The sequence below is a fragment of the Pelecanus crispus genome, chromosome 5, assembly GCF_030463565.1.
Source record: "Pelecanus crispus isolate bPelCri1 chromosome 5, bPelCri1.pri, whole genome shotgun sequence".
Taxonomy (NCBI): domain Eukaryota; kingdom Metazoa; phylum Chordata; class Aves; order Pelecaniformes; family Pelecanidae; genus Pelecanus; species Pelecanus crispus.
The window spans coordinates 23,211,621-23,227,601 of record NC_134647.1 but is presented as its reverse complement, the minus strand read 5'-3'; the positions used below and the strand labels follow the sequence as shown (position 1 = coordinate 23,227,601).

The 15,981-nt window shown below is 43.3% G+C and overlaps 2 protein-coding genes across 10 annotated transcripts; one reads left to right on the top strand and one right to left on the bottom strand.

The window, feature by feature from the left end:
- The first annotated feature begins 218 nt into the window (after positions 1-218).
- METTL5 (methyltransferase 5, N6-adenosine) lies at positions 219-14,121 on the top strand. Of its 8 annotated transcripts, none has more exons than XM_075711663.1 (9): positions 956-1,017; positions 1,441-1,562; positions 2,205-2,319; positions 2,791-2,972; positions 3,368-3,450; positions 3,747-3,798; positions 4,495-4,544; positions 13,049-13,201; positions 13,297-13,378. In XM_075711663.1, exons 2-9 carry the CDS (start codon positions 1,454-1,456, stop codon positions 13,339-13,341), a joined length of 789 nt encoding a protein of 262 aa, XP_075567778.1. In that variant the 5' UTR covers positions 956-1,017; positions 1,441-1,453; the 3' UTR covers positions 13,342-13,378. The 8 variants fall into 8 exon arrangements, with proteins under 8 accessions (XP_075567776.1, XP_075567778.1, XP_075567777.1 ...); XM_075711662.1 differs by lacking the exon at positions 13,297-13,378 and adding an exon at positions 11,983-12,089 and having other exon boundaries at positions 13,049-13,187; XM_075711661.1 differs by lacking the exon at positions 956-1,017 and adding an exon at positions 219-523 and having other exon boundaries at positions 13,049-14,121.
- SSB (small RNA binding exonuclease protection factor La) lies at positions 5,676-11,171 on the bottom strand. Of its 2 annotated transcripts, none has more exons than XM_009478781.2 (11): positions 10,991-11,171; positions 9,432-9,535; positions 9,090-9,264; positions 8,830-8,937; positions 8,629-8,729; positions 8,312-8,383; positions 8,185-8,227; positions 7,319-7,459; positions 6,771-6,954; positions 6,472-6,603; positions 5,676-5,770 (listed from the first exon to the last, which is right to left on the bottom strand). In XM_009478781.2, the coding sequence occupies exons 1-11, from the start codon at positions 11,054-11,056 to the stop codon at positions 5,679-5,681; spliced, it is 1,218 nt and encodes a 405-aa protein (XP_009477056.1). In that variant the 5' UTR covers positions 11,057-11,171; the 3' UTR covers positions 5,676-5,678. The 2 variants fall into 2 exon arrangements, with proteins under 2 accessions (XP_009477056.1, XP_009477054.1); XM_009478779.2 differs by having other exon boundaries at positions 5,676-5,776; positions 10,991-11,065.
- Positions 14,122-15,981: the final 1,860 nt, after the last annotated feature.

Here is a 15,981-nt window from a genome sequence, read left to right as displayed (position 1 = left end):
CTGAGGCTTCAGGCCCGCGGTTGCCCGCTCGCTGCCACCGGCAGCCCCGCCAGCGGTGGCAGAGCGCCGGCGGGCTGGGCCGGAGCGCCGCACCTCGCGGGCAGCTGAGGCGTCCGGGCGGCCGCCGCCCCGGCGGGCCCAGCGGGGTGCCCGGGCCGGCCGCGGCCTCACGCCCCGCGGTACCGGCGTGCTCTGCATGCTCCCGCCTGGGGGGAATGTATCTGGGTGTGAGTTACCGTAGCTTACGTACTGACCAACAGTTGTAACGCTCGATAAATAGATTTTCAACTCTGTAATGGAAAACCTTAAAAGAAAAATCCTGTCCCTAAACGAAAGCAACCTTTTCTTTGACAGCAACAAAGCCCCAAGGCGGACACCCCCCTCCTGGCTTTGCCACCGTTTCCTGTGGCTGTCCGTCCTCTGGTGACTGCCGTTGCGGTGCGCTTCCTTACGGGCAGGGAGTATCGGGCACGCGGTGCGGCGTGTCTCCCTGCAGCACTGTGGGACGGAAACCATGAGAAAAGTAAGTCACTCTGTTACTCAAGGACCGTCCTTCCCACCGGGCGGGTAGGCGGCCATTTCCTTGCCTTCTGTCCCTCATGGCACTCAACAGCTTGCCCACTAGGAAGGGGCTGGGGGACGGCCCTAGGAGACCGGCCTGTCACGAGCACCTAAGGGTGGTAATGCTGCAATAAGACATACCGTGTTTGTAACGCATGGTAGCCAGGGCTAACGTTTGCTAATTAAAAAGGGGGACGTTTAGTTGCCTTCCATTCCGGCAGCCCGGCTTTGCCCGCAGCGGGGCGGCGGCTCCGCGGCCTGCGGCAGGCCTGGCAGCTGCCGCCCAGCGCAGGGGGCGGGGCGCGGCGGCCGGTGGCTCCGCGGCTGGGCCCGGCGCCGGGGCCGGTTCACGGCGCGGCGGAAGTGCGCGGCGGCGCTGGGATCGGCCCGGCCCGGCCCCTCTGGCCGCCCCGCCGGGGCTGCGGTGAGCGGAGGCAGAGTCAAGGGGCGGCCGAGGTGCGTGCGGCCGCGGAGAGGGCCCCGCGGGCGGCTGGTGGAGGTCCCTGGGGCTCGTTCCTGCTGCGCTTGGGGCTGGACGCCCCTCGGCGGCGGGCGGGGCCTGTAGGTAGGAGCGGAGCCCCGGGCCGAGGGCCGGAGCCCCGGGCCGAGGCGGGCGCGGGGCCTGCTCGGCGCCCGGCCTGCGGTGGGAGGCGGCTGCGGGCGGTGCGTGAGGGAAGGGACTGCCGCCGAGCGGAGCGGCCTGGCGTGGGCCGGCGCCGCGCCCCTCCCCGCCATCGGCGCGCTGTCAGCGGCACCCGGGAGCAGCTGCGTGAAAAGACCTGGGAGATGCCGAGGAGTACAGTGGGGTTTTAAGTATAGTTTAAGATACTACGTAGTTTATTTATATTATTGTAACTGATTACACATTGTTTTCCTTAGTTAAAATATAAACATGAAGAAATTAAAGCTTAAAGAACTGGAAAGCTGTCTTCAACAAGTCGATACTTTTGAAAGTCCAAAACTGCTCCTCGAACAGTATCCAACAAGACCTCATATCGCAGGTAGAGCTTACCTACAGCACTGTTGTCTCTTTTAACAGTTCTTCGTCAGCACTTTAAAGTGTTTCTACTGCATTATCTCCTTTGAAGCCTTTACATTAAAAATAGTTGAGAAATTGTATCCAGCAGGAACGTAATTAATTATTTTTTAATGATCTGTTAGCTTATTTTCCTTAGAAATATATTAATGTACAATCCAAGAATCAAGTAAATTGATTTAAAAGATAATGTGATAGAAACACCTTAATCTGTAAATGAGAAAGCTGAAATGGCTTATTTCATGACACACAAAAAACATTAAAAGTGTAGGTACAGACACTCATCCATACCTTAATTTTGATTTTTTCCAATATTTTATGTTCTTGTGTTTTCCCCAGACAAATTTAGAGGCATACTTTTTCCACAAACAATACAGCTCTATGTGTAATCTCCCCACCAAAGATCTAGAGTTCTATGACTTGTCAAAATGTTTTTGACTTGTTTTCACATATAAATGAAAAAGAGAATTACAGGCAGTGAGAACATCAGCTTAATTTTGCATGACAAGAAGCCTTTAGTTCAGAATTTTCTGAAGGCAGAAGTAGCTTTTCTTGATTAATCAGATGCATATTTGATATTTTTGACCTGTGTTTTTTTCCCCCCCAGCATGTATGCTTTATACAATTCACAATACTTTTGATGATATTGAAAACAAAACAGTTGCAGATTTAGGATGTGGTTGTGGCATGCTCAGCATTGGAAGCGCAATGTTAGGAGCAGGGTAAGTATGTAATACTAATTTCTGGTTGTGGTTTTTTTTCTGGCATAGAAGAATAGAAAATAAGAGTAGAAAATAAGATTAGAACATAGCAATGCTAAACTAAACTAATTTTAGGTATCTAATCTAGTGCATAGTGAGGCTATTTAATCCATTTAGACAGTCAGTAACCATTCAGATAGTGGAAGAGATGGACAGTTGCCATGAATTTGGAATTCATAATGTTTGCTTTCTCCTGAAGCACTAAATGAACACGTGAAACTTCCTTCACAAACTTTAAAAAGATCTTTGAGAAAGGGCAACAGGAGCTACTCGCATTTTTATCAGCACTGAATTTATAGTGTATGCTTGCTACATTTCCTAAATAAAACAAGTGTTTTGTGTTCACAGATCCCTTTCAAAACATTACTGTAGAATTTAAACACCATTTTAGTTTGCAGGAGACTAATATGTGGTACTTTTTTTTTTTAATAGATTGTGTGTGGGGTTTGACATAGATGCAGATGCACTGGAAATATTTAATAGCAATATTGAAGACTTTGAGCTCATGAACATCAACATGGTTCAGTGTGATGTCTGTTCTTTATCTGACAGCATGTCAGAGACTTTTGACACAGTTATTATGAACCCACCATTTGGTACCAAGCATAATAAAGGTTGGTAATTCTGAAAGTCAGAAATTGCTGGGAATGAAATAGCAAGAGAAACACTTTGAATGAAACATCTCCCTTCTTTATTACAATTACGTATTGTAATTACCTAGAGTTTTGTTTATCTGGAATCAGTTTCCTAAGTACAGATTAACAACTTCATCATTGTAACTAACAATGACTGGGTTTGAAATAAACAATACTATTTCATATCCCTATCATTTTTCTCTTTTGCTAAAAGCAGTTGGGCAAGTTTTAGAAATACTTTCTGTACCTTAATGTATTCAGTGCTGTTTGTCAAATAGCTATTACTCCAGAAAAATTGAAGCATGAGGCAGATTTTTAAATCCTCTAGTTTAAGCTTGCATTTAACAATTCTAATAATGTCATCATTCTTTTAGGAATGGATATGATTTTTCTGAAAACTGCTTTACAAATGGCAAAAACAGCTGTCTATTCCCTTCACAAAACTTCAACACGGCAAGTAAGTCCTTCATTATAGTAGGGCGAGCATTAACCAGGCAATGAAATAGCTGGCATTTAATGATGATGTATTGTTTCACAGATTTGTTCACACCTTTATGGGGTATGAAACTTGTTTTGGGTAAATACTAATCATGTCAAATAACAGTGATCTCACATACATCAAGATAAGTATGTGATCTAATGTTTCGGGTTGAAAAATAAAAGCACAGGAGACTTCTTAAATAATACAGGGGTATAGATGCTTATAAGACAGCGTAGAAACGAGCTTTTAATTTACTTTATTTAATATTGTAGCACATTCAAAAGAAAGCAGATGAATGGGAAGTGAAGATGGAAGTCATAGCAGGTAAGATTAATTTGTTAAAGAAAAAATAAAAAAAATTTGTTGGGGGCTAATAATCTATAACACTACTAGCCAGTCAAAAGAGTCTGAGGTAAATTTAAGTGTGATTTAACATTGAAAATGACACAGGTCTTTTTTCAAGCGCCCCCCCCCCACCTTTTTTTTTTTAATATATATGCCTTGCTATCTGTCTTAGAATACAAGCAGGCACTTAAAGCTCCAAGGAATACATATTCTGTGCAGAAGTGGAATTGGATTTCTTCCTGGACTAGATTTTGCCTTCAAGCGGAGGCTAAATTACCTACCTTCCTGCTTCACAAGGAGATTATTGCTGAATAACAAAAGCAAAGTGCAGGTCAGTTGTCACACAAAAGAAGTATCCTGTCCTTAGTCACCTAAACATTTTTCTGACAGTTGTTCAAGTATCTTCCTAATTCTTAAATATCACCAGTTGAATGCTTTATACAGTCATACGATCCGAGACATGGAAGTTGCACCAGTGCTTGAAACACAACTGCATTTCAGCCATCCACTTACTATCTGATGTGGTCCACTTAAATGTTCAGTCATAATCTTGTCCAGAGGTCAAAAGAGTTATCTAGTCAGGGGGCAGGGCAACAGAAGAACATGGATGTAGGGTGTAAGTCAATTGACTAATAATCATTCTAGTGTAACAAGTATTCTTTGTACTCTTCACAGAACTTAGATATGACCTACCAGCATCATACAAGTTCCACAAGAAGAAATCAGTAAGTATAAAACCTAACATAACTGAGAAAGTGCTCTGTCTTGTGCTAGGCAGGTAAATAAATTCTACTTAAGAAAATTTAAGTTTCAGGACCATATGTACTGGATGAGGAATGCTCACAGCACTTGAGAAAAATCACTACAAAGGCATCAAGTTCCATTGCTGTGACTATATTTTGTAGTTGAACAGGGAAAAGAATCATTGTAATGCAAGTCAAGGCTACACACAAAGATTAAGCACTGTGATTTGATGAAAAAGAGCTAAGGGTAGCCTCCTTGACTCAACTTTTAATAGTTGCTTGATCCTGTCTGCAACTGGATCTTAGACTGAATTAAGCAATGAAGGCCACAGTAACTAGGATTTTACAGCCCTAGCATTATTTCAGTGTTCTGTGCTCTATACTGCAAATAGCTACAGCCAATGAAATTCCTCATAGAACCATCTTAGAGGGGGCAGGAGAAAGCAGTGTACTTCATCCCACAGTAGGAGATCTAGTCAGGATGCTAGAGCATGGAAGCTTAAGCCCACAGGCAAGTTCTGGGTGCTGAATGCTGGCCTCGAAGACATGTATCCTATTGCCATAGGGGAAGTAGAGAGAATCCTGGAGTAGACTGAGCAAGATTTGAAGATTGTTAGGTCTGTTGAGTAGCAAAGACTAGAAGTTTTATTCAGCTGTACCTGTTCTCTTGGTGCCTTGAACTTAAATGATGGAAGTCTGTCCTTCAGCTTTGCTACTTCACAGTCACAGCTTTATACTACATTAACATCCAGGCTTGAGTAGTAAGCAGTTTTAAGTTCTGAATTTATTGGCAGCTGCTATTTAACATAACCGCAAGATTACAAAGTCCAGAACCTTTTACATTTGAATGAAGTGCCAGAGAAGTCAAGAGGATCTGACAGTATAAACAAAACTATATAAAAGTTTTCCAGGGTGGTATGTTAAGAGTAAGCATGCTTTTTAAACAAAAAAAAGCACTGTAACCCAAAAAAAATGAAGCTTTCCTCTCATTGTAGGTTGACATTGAAGTGGATTTCATTAGATTTTCTGCCAAGAAACTCCTGAACTGACACGTGTCTTTAAAACCTATTGAAAATGGAATAATAAAAACAATGGATTTTTTTTTTATTTTAGTTATTACTGATCTCCACCTCCATTTTCTGTTTTCAGTTGTTTTGGTGCAGGTTCTTCTTTTTCCGTTTCCTCTAGTGGTCTCTTCTTGGGACTTGCTGGTTCTGCAAGATGAATATGTAGTCATTTATGGTAAAAAGGAAAGCATTTCAGTATTACCTGAAATCTTCTGAAAACAACAAACCCTTCCCACCATAAGAGTTCAAGGATATGCCCTAGTTTATCCACAGCTACTGCTGTGCTAGAGGGCTTACTCATTAATGTGACTTAAAGCTTTTAGCTATTCAATACCAGCTTTGAAGAGCTGCTTCCCTATGCAACTTCACAGCAGGAGGGCAGGTAAGAAGATGAAGGAATACAATCTAACAGGAGTAGGTTTCACTGGGTTTTGTTTAAGCAGGTGCCATATCTAATGAACAGAAGCGTAGCTCTTCATGTTCTCCAGGCTAAATACCAATATGCAGAACTATTAGTCCTCTCATATCCTCAAGGGGAAAAAAAAAAAAACCCAGCACTCGAGACTGGGTCTGTACAGTTGTGTAACATTGCTGACAACCACCATCTTTCAATGCAGTATGCTTTGTACAGCCCTGCAGTACAGCCTCAGCTATCTAGTTTTAATACGCTTTTTGGACAGTTCTGGAAGCAGTCAAGCACAGGACCCTTAAAGTTACTTTACTGATACTGACAAGAGGACAGAAATCTGACACCAAATCTGAAACACAAGAAACATGAGTACTTCTCCAGAAAGTAGCTCAATATACTGAAGAAGCTGCATCCAGTGCATGGAATTACATACCTGTTTTAGTATCATCTTCACCACCTTCTTCTTCATTATCAAACTTTATTTTCTTGCCCTGAAACTGTACTTTTCCTTTGTGTGCACCTTGAGGTGTCTTTCCCCCTCTTCCTTTTCCTTTAATTTTGCGTCCTGTAGGGATAAAAGATGTCAGGAACTTTCTATCATTTGTCTTTTAACTGGCAAGCTCAAAAGAATGCTTTACAGTTAGTGCTTAGTATGTATTCACTATTTACAGTTACTTTCACACAATGCCACTTCTAGGACATTACAAATGCTTAAACAAATAAAAGGAGGACCTTTTGTTTTCTGTTTCAGCAATTCTTGCTGATCTTCCAGTATTTTTTTCAGAGCTTCTTTCTCTGCATCTCCTTCTAGCACTTCCCACGTAACATCCTTGTTCCGAAGCTGTAAGTTTCCGTTATGTGCTTCTTTGGCTTTTTCCAGAGCTTCTTTTGCAACATCCTTAAATAGGATAATTCCCTTAAAAAGAAGAGTGGCATTTGCATTTCAATCTTAAAAACATTCAGCTAGAATAGTGAACAACATATCCCGTTAGGTACCTCAGCAAGTGTATTGCTCTTGCATAACGTAAAATATGTCTGGACTGAAGCAAAACCCTCGGACTGTCCTAACATTCTCAGTCCCAGTTTTGACCTTATCAGCTGAGAAGGCTGGAACCTTTATCCGTTCTTTTGCAGGAATAATTCAATTCTCTAAATATTCTGCAATTCCACAAGTCAAATAAGTAATTTCTTATTCGATTACATAAAAGAACAAGCATTTAATCATTCAGTTGCAAACTTTAATACAGAGATCTTAACTCCTTGTCTAAGATTCTACTGACCTCCTTCGCACCTCTGACAAAGTGTATCCATTTGATTTCTCCATGATCAGAAAATACATCGTGGAGATCTTCTCTGCATGTTTGATCATCTAGATCACCAGAAAACTTCAAAAGACATCCTGTCTTTTCTTCCAGAGACTTCTAAATGAAATAAAAAACCCCCACATTTTTGTTGAAGAGTCAAGCTTGAATATTCATTTTTCCCCCCTCAATCCTAAAACTATTAAAACATGGTAGTGATAAATAAGCAATTGAAGTCACCCCCCACCCCCCCCCTTAGCACCATCAGTAACCCAAGCATTCTTGCTACATAGCTTATTTATGCTGATGTCCAAGGCTTGCATGGTGTATCCCCCCCCCTTTTTTTTTTTCTTGCTTGCTACGATACATTTATGTGGAACTTATGACTCCCTTCCCATGAGGTGGTTACACTCTTCATATTCTACAAAACAGTTTTCTGAAGGCTGACGCCTCAGGTTGAAAATCTATATAATACTGATTAAATCCTTACTGGATCCTTTAAATACCACAGAATAATGATCATCTCAACAGTGCACTTAGGATCACTTCTAAACAGGTAAACTTGCCTAATAATTTAAATTCAGGATATAATCCTTGAAACAAAATTGTCTCTTGAAAGTAAGATTAAATGCCATGACAAAACAAAGTCTTACTGTACGTTAGCTGGAAAAGCTGAAGTGACTTTCTAGAAAAGTGCTCTATATTATAGAATTTCAAACTCTAAATATCCCACGTTAGCTTTACAAAATGTAGCTGCAGGAGCATGTTTGTTATGTGTGGATGGAAAATCCATACAAAAGCAAGCATTGCATAGTTTTCAGTATAGAGATTTAAGAAACCCATACCATTTCAGCATCTGCTGCTTGTTTCTGTTTTTCTTCTTTTTCCCTGTAGGAAAGTTAAATTAGTTAAGAGTTGGTTCAAGTGTGGTCAGGTGAGCAAAACCAGGCACTTCAATTGATAATGACTTACTGTTTAGCCCTTGCTTTAGCTTCTACTTTGTTTTGTCTCCTTTCTTCATTCTTCTTTGTACAATACTCCTCCCTTCAATAGAATATAAGCTAAGTTAATACCACTTAAAAGTATTCCATTATAATTACTTTATAAGACAGCAGTAGTCAAGAAACAGTGGAGATTATCTTTCAGAGTTAAGATGCTAATCTCCAAAAGGTACAGCTGTCAGTACCTGCACAACAGTGCAGAAACTTACACTTCTCAGGTCAAGCTAGGTTCTTGTCTAAATCCACCCTTGACCATCATTAGTTCATACATCAGTTACGTGGACTTACTTGAAAAGCACTATCAGCTCTGTGTCTTTGTACTTTTGGTTTGGGATCTCTGTGAACTTCTTAGCAGATTCAACACTATCAAAAACTGCAAATATTGAGCCCTGTTAAATGATAGGAGACATTCGGTGTTAGAGTAATTGAACAGAATGGTGTCCAGGAGAGATCCCTGCCACAGATCTAACTGTTCATCGCAAGAGCTACCTTAAACGTTCTCTGCAACGTTCTCCTCATTTGAATGTTTTCAACTGGACCTTTATCCTCAAGCCATTCTTTGATATCATCAAGAGTTGCATCTAGTGGAAAGCCTTTCTGCAAGACAGCAACAAGCTTTAATTATGTGCAACAAACAAGACAGTCAGAAATAATAACCTATCTAGTATGAGTTAATTCAAGTTTTACTTAGATGGTTTTCAGTCAAAGTCATGCAGAACGGCACAGAGCAAAGGAAGAAGCTTACTTACAACATATACAGATCTGTTTTTAATTGCAGCCTTATACTGGTCATTTAATTCAGGAAGGGGTTTGTTTGGAGATCTTCTGATTTTAGTTTTGTCTTCATTTATTTCCATTAAACCAGTCTTGGATTTTCTTAGTGCTTCTACAATAACACTAAAATCTTTTGAAAGGCGACTTAACCTATTGAGTAAGCAAATACAGGTTATTACAAATACACAGGCAAAGCTGAAGCCAAATGTTAAAACAGCAATAGGAGTTGTACATGCAGACCAGGGACATTTGGCCCCAACTGGAGATAAGGAGCTGAAAGTTACCCTTCCATCCAGATTAGCTGTACTTTGTTTTACCTGTTGAATTTGATCATTACTTCTAAAGGCACCCAGCCATCATCTAGTTTGATCTGCTCCTTCAGGAACTTGTCTCTCGGTAGATTGTGATTTCCAAAATAGTACTGCAAAAAAGAAGGGGGAGGGAAGCAGGGAGAGAGATTTGTCTTTGAATGTTCAGTCTTAAAAGCTCGTTTTCATCTGACAACGTACTGCCGTGGATTGAGACATAACAAAATTCATTAATCTGAACAATTAGAAAATCTGAAATTATTACGTCCTGCTTTAACGTGATGCTTTTCTAGAAGTTAGCTGCAGCACGTAAACTGTAAAAAAAAAAACCCAACCCAGTGCTTCATCCAGTGGGACTAATGAGGCAAAGGTAGACTGCAGTTTTGTTTACGAAAGGCATGAAGCTTACTCTGTGAACATAATTATTCATCAACCTGACCAAGCTCTGCAGAGCCAAAAGTCAGATTTGTCACCAACAGATTTAGGTTTTAGTCCTTATTTAAGGAACACGTAAGCAAGAATATTGTATTTGCCACACTGAGAAATCATACACCTAGAGTTTTTAGGTCTCATTCAAGAAAATACTGTAAGATAAAAAAAATCGTGTTTATTTTAATTTTCTGTGTTCTCATTTTGATCATGTCCAGCATGGGAAGACAATTCAGTACAAGATAAGACAAATTAATCAGATTCTTTTGGTTACTAGCAGTCATCTAACTAGCATCAAATACCTGAAGCCATAGGATAAGTTGGAGTGTTTCCACCAATATCATTGTGCTTTAAAAAGTCAGTGCAAGTTTTACAGTACCTCTCCCTCTAGCATACCTCACTCACATTACCACAAGTCTAGCTTTGTCAACTGTTATTTCCTCCATCTCTGTTTTGTTTTGGTTTTTTCCCAATAATGACTACAGCTCCATATGCTAATGGAGATTCACATGCAGCTGTATTTTTGTCCTTCAGGAAAACTGTTTTGTTCTAGATGTCATTTTAAGTGATGTGCTCAGTTTTCCATTGTAGGGTAACCCTTCAAGCCTCTAGAATGAGAAATAGTTCATCTAAAGTAGGCACATAAGTTTAGTTGTAATTTGTAGCAAGAAATTACAAAGCAGTAAATCATAATAGCAAGTTATGCAATGTGCTAGTATTTTAACCAGCACAGATTCCAGAGTAGGAGGATTTTTCCCCCAAAAAATTAAGTCATAGAATTAAAATGCATCTTCCTATTTGCATAGAGAGAATAACCCTGATGAACATAGTAATAAATTGTTTAATGATACATTCACTTGCTATAGCACCTAAAACACTAGCAAGTTAAACATTTTGTGTTTTTAAATGGTGGTCTTACAGGCAACTCTAGACAAGTGTAACTTCCAACTCAGACTACAATTATGAATTATCTTCAAGTATTAAATACCCGTCACAGACCTGTGACAGACATATTTTAAAGAGCTGAAGATTCAAGTCTAACTCCCTATGAAGTTAACCTCCCATTAGCCAAGTCCCTACCAATGAATGTCCCCAAAACTACGTATCAGTCCAGATCCCAAACTATAAATTGAACTTACCTCAATTTGCTGACAGATTTTGCTTTCCAAAATAGACATGTTTTCACCATCTCCATTTTCAGCCATTTTCACCAGCTGTGTTGAAGAGAATATACAGCAAAGGCACTAAGTATTGAATAGTACTTTCTACAGACTTATATTCGTATAGTGTTGCATTTCACTGCAGCCTCATCTAAACAAGGTAACAGACAAGTTCTTTAGCCATACATTTATGCTTGTGAGCCAACTTTAAACACAACTGCAGAACTCCAAGGGGAAACTCTGAAACAACTGGAAAAATAACAAGTAAAATACTTGGTTGTCAAGGCAGCATTTGGCATTCTACATTCAAGATAAGTAAAAAAAATGCTGGCACTTTATAGCATTATTTGTTACTTACCTTTTTCTAGACACAGATTCTCAGCTGGTACCTAACAGCAACAAACCTGAGAACCAAAACCACTTGTCCTTAAAGTCAAATCCAGCCTCTTACCACTAGGCAAAACATCAATAACAAAAATTGTTTTAATATTCCTAAATGGGTATAACTAGAAACTTCTCTGAAGTTTCTGCCTCCTAATTAACCTTTGAAAGTTCAAGGAACTTACCGAAGGAATGAAAATACCTGCATTTATTAATACAACCTAAAGATGTCTAGTTCTCTGCTTTACAAACTTCTCTTCACTGCAGTTCTGCCTGAATACTGAATCAAGCATCTTTGGTAAGAGGTAAAATGTTTTAACTTGAAAGTAACTTCTTCCCTTAACAGGCATTAAGCGTATAATCCCAACACATCAGCTACAGTCACTATGTGCATTAGAAGATTGGTAAGAAAGCAGCTACTGGCCAGAAAGTTAATTGGGATCAGAAAACATCTACCTAGTTGCTCTTAAGATAAGGATAGAGTCTGAAGAGTAAGCCTTGAGGAGACATGCAGCTTTATAAAGCTGTCAGAAATCTGTTTGAATTCAGTTTTGAACTATGAAGCACAGATTTCTTCTTTCTCCCTTCAGGCACTATCACACTTGTTAAGTCCAGCTACAGAAGATGAAGCAGTTTCACGGCCCTCAGCTACCCCAGTTCACAGATCAGTGATCTTTAAGACTACTGGTGAAAATAGGTTTGCACTCATGTCTTTCATGGTTTATTGGGAGATTTAAGCATACACATTCTGCTCTTCTGCCACTTGCAGGACAGTAACATCTGACAATAACAAGGTGACCAACAACATAGAAGCAGGGAAAAATCCCCTAAGACTCCCTTGTCACAGGAAATTACGTGCTTCATCAAAACACCCGCCTGGCAGCCCCATCTTATTTTAGGAGTTTAATTCACCAATCATTGTTTAGCCTACTGCAGTCTGCAGTATTCCCATTTCCTCCTCTTCCTGATCTCAAGGCTACATTGCATCCTTTGATTTGCCTGTAGTTCTTTTTAATCTTGGCACTTAACAGCCTTAAAATTTGCATCCTGATCTCCACTACTGGACTTCCACCTGTACCTAACATTGTAACACTCTTTAAAGCATGATTTCAGCGAGTGTTAGTTGACAGCTATGCTCAGAGTGTGATCCACATGTCTATAAAGCACTCCACTAAAATCCAGCCATAGTCCACAAGCTAACAGTTGCAGTTACTTTGGAGATGTCTCAGATTAGCCACCCTGACTTACAGGAGACCGACTTAGTTCACCACCACATTCAGGTGCTGGCACTATCTTAACACTCCCCTGCGACAATGTCCCCGACACCCAACTTGTGAGAAACCAGTGCTCTATTTTACATTATACCTAATTTGGTGTCATTTAGTGGCAGTCTATGGAGTAGTCTCAGCTTTTCCCATTGGTTCAACTAATTGACCACACTCCTTGCATGCTACTGTAACACCTGACCCAACAAAGTTAACCCACAATTCTCTTACGGGTGCTTTTCACAGTACAGCTCAATGTTTAAGACCACACACTAATTTACTAAGAGATGTGAAAAATTTTGCTCTCTTGCATATTCTGAGGAAAAAATTAATTTGGCTTTTAGTCCTTTTTTTAAGAAAAATGCATTAACAGTATGTTCTGAAACTCTAGAACAGAGACCATGTGCTGGTGCACACTGAAACACAGACTGAGCTGGACAGAGGAATCTTCTGTCACCACCTTCCATTTGGTCAGCCTGTCTCAAGTACGCTGTTAATACTGAGTGGAGACAGAATCACCAGCAGTTCTACCCCAGTTAATGAGGTGAGGATTACACAGAGGCAGCATGTCCAAGATAGTGTAGTTACAAGAGAATCCGTTCATAAAGCTGTTGACTTTGCTTTGGTTCTGTCATTTAGAGAGACCCCCCCTTCAATCTGTCCAGGGCAGCCTGGCTCTTCTAGCTTCGCCACAAACCACACCGGTCTGAAATGTGCAGGACAGCCTCCTTTTTACTGCTGGATACCCAAGGAGCCATGAAGAAATGCTAAGATAATAGTGCTGTGAAGCATAATGGAAGAACATACGCTTTTGTCTTCACCTAGCTTCTGCCACCTAAACTCCTTCAGCCTTGTTATATCCATGAATACGCTGTCTGTCTGGCACTTCCCAAGCTCTCGCAGTGCACCACTCTCCCAGTCTGCCTCACTCCAGGTACCAAAATACCCAGAACCAGCAACTCACTTTCCACATAATAAGGCTCAGTTCCACCGCTAAGAAGAGATGAAAACCAGAAGGCCTATTTCCTTAGCAGTATTTTCAAGGTAAAAACCAAACTGTATAGAACTTTAAACCAACATAAGACCTGGGACAAGGCCTTCAGATTAAGTCTTACACCTGGGAAAGTTTTTCTAAAAAGCACCCATTCAGCTGCAAGTAACAACAAACCGAAGGCAAGATGAAGAAAGACTCAAGCTTGCCATACATGGAATTCAGTTCACTGATCGAGCTCTAACCTATTTAGAATAAAAGCAGCAGCAGCCTTCTAATTGAAGGGAAATTCTAGTCTTGCTGCACATGCTCATTTCAGACACCTTAGCTCAGTCATTTGGCACAAGCTAGTCTTCTGGATCCAACTTCCAGATCAATAGTTTTCAGTTGCTGTGCAGCAGTGAAGACTGATAAAAAGCTACCTCCACTGAAGAGCAGCCACAGTCTGAACAGCATGCAAAATCCTACAGATTATTGTAAGTACTTTCTTAGTAGACCACACTGAGCAGTTCCTTCTGCGTGGCAACAGTCTGTATCAGTACTACTCAAAATGAAAACAAGTTAAAACAATGCAAGTAAGCATGAGATTTTAATTACAAATGGCAAATGAGTCAAGCCCTTTAACTAGAACAATTTGATCCCATGCTATATTCGCTAGATCATCCCAAAAGAACTCTCAAGTGGATTGTCATCTTACCAGTCATATAGTTCACAGATTTAAGGTCGGGACAAAGTTTAGTTGCAGGCTAACTGCTTTTACCATTACTGTAGCAGAGAGAGTGAAAGGGTGTATTTGGGAAAAAAAAAAGTTTCCCCAATGAAGTAACATGGCATTCATTGTTCAGGAACCTGTGCGTAAGAGGTCTGAGGCTTCTGACCAGATTCTTCTATCAAAAGACAGCTTTTTATTTAAGGTACGGATTAACTGCCACCACTCATTATCACAGGTGTTATTTGCACAGTTGTTTTTTTAGCAGAATTAGTGCAATTATAAGAAGGGATTTCTTACAAGAAGTATTTAACTGATAGGAACGTCAGCTCCTGAACCTTTACGTCTCTGCTAGGAGACCACCGGGTTGTTCTAAGCCACTTTTACGCCACCGTAGCCCCAACACACCCCTCTTCAGGCAGCCTCGAGCCCCGCGGCCAAGGTTCCCGCCCAGCGGACGCCTCGGCCTGGCTGCAGCGTGAGCGCTGCGCTCAGCCCGCCCGGCGCTCCGGGCTGCTCCCGCGGGGCCGGGGCCGGGCCCGGGCAGCCCGCGGCACACCGGCAGCAGGAGCGCTGCCCTCGGCGCTCCCCCGCCCGCAGCGCCGGGCTGGGTGCGCAGGACGCGCCGCGCGGCGCCCAAGAACCAGCAGCACCGCATGCGGCTGACCGGCCCCGCTGCGAGCGAAGGAGCGGCGGCGGCGGCTCACCCCGCCTGCGCCGGGCCCCGCACCGCGCTTCTGCCCGAGCCGAGGGAAGAGGCGCCGCACGTGCTCCCCCGCCGCGGGGACTCCCCGCTCCCGGCCCGCCGCGGGGAGCACCGCCGGCAGCCGCAGCCGCAGGCCCGGCCGCCGCAGGCCCGGCCGCCGCTCCCCCGCTGGGCCCCGCCACCCGCGCCCGGAGCCCGCCCTGCCGCGGCGCGCCTCAGAGGGGCCCGGCCCGGCGGGGCGCAGCCGCCCGGCGCGGCGGCGAGCGGCCGCCCGAGCACCAACCTGCAGCAGCTCCGGGACCCAGCCCGCACGCGGCCCCGCTCCGCCGCTTTAAAGGCCGCAGTCGGCGCCGCGCGGCCCAGCAGCCTCCGCGGCTGCCCCCGCCCGCCCCTCACGTGGCCGCCGCTTCCGGGGCGGGGCGGCAGCGCAGCGAGGGGCGGGGCGGCGGGGCTCGGCTCGGCTCGGCCCGGCCCGGCCCCGCCCCCTCTGCGTGCCTCCGGCGGCCGGGAGGCCTCTGCCTCCAGCGCCCGGCCCCACCGGCGCTCCGCCTCCAGCGGCCCTTCCCGCTCCCCTCGTCCGCCCGTGTCCGCAGCCCCGCGCCCCGGCGCGGTTTGGGAAGGATGCACAGCTGCAGCGGCGGGACGGGGGGAAACGCGTTCCCGTTGATTCTTTGCACCAGGGCAGGGACGAGCAGCGGCGGGCCGGGCCGGCGTGGCGATGCGCCTGACACTGTGCCTGACACACGGCGGCTGCCACGGACGCCTGTCCGGGCGTGCAGCGGTTGTGTTCATGTGCTTCTACACAGTTAACAGAAAAAAGTAACTTAAAAGCTTGTATTTGTACGCTGATGCTATATTCACATTTATTAAATATTACAAACTAGATGCATTGTAGGTATCTATAGCGCTGCAAACATG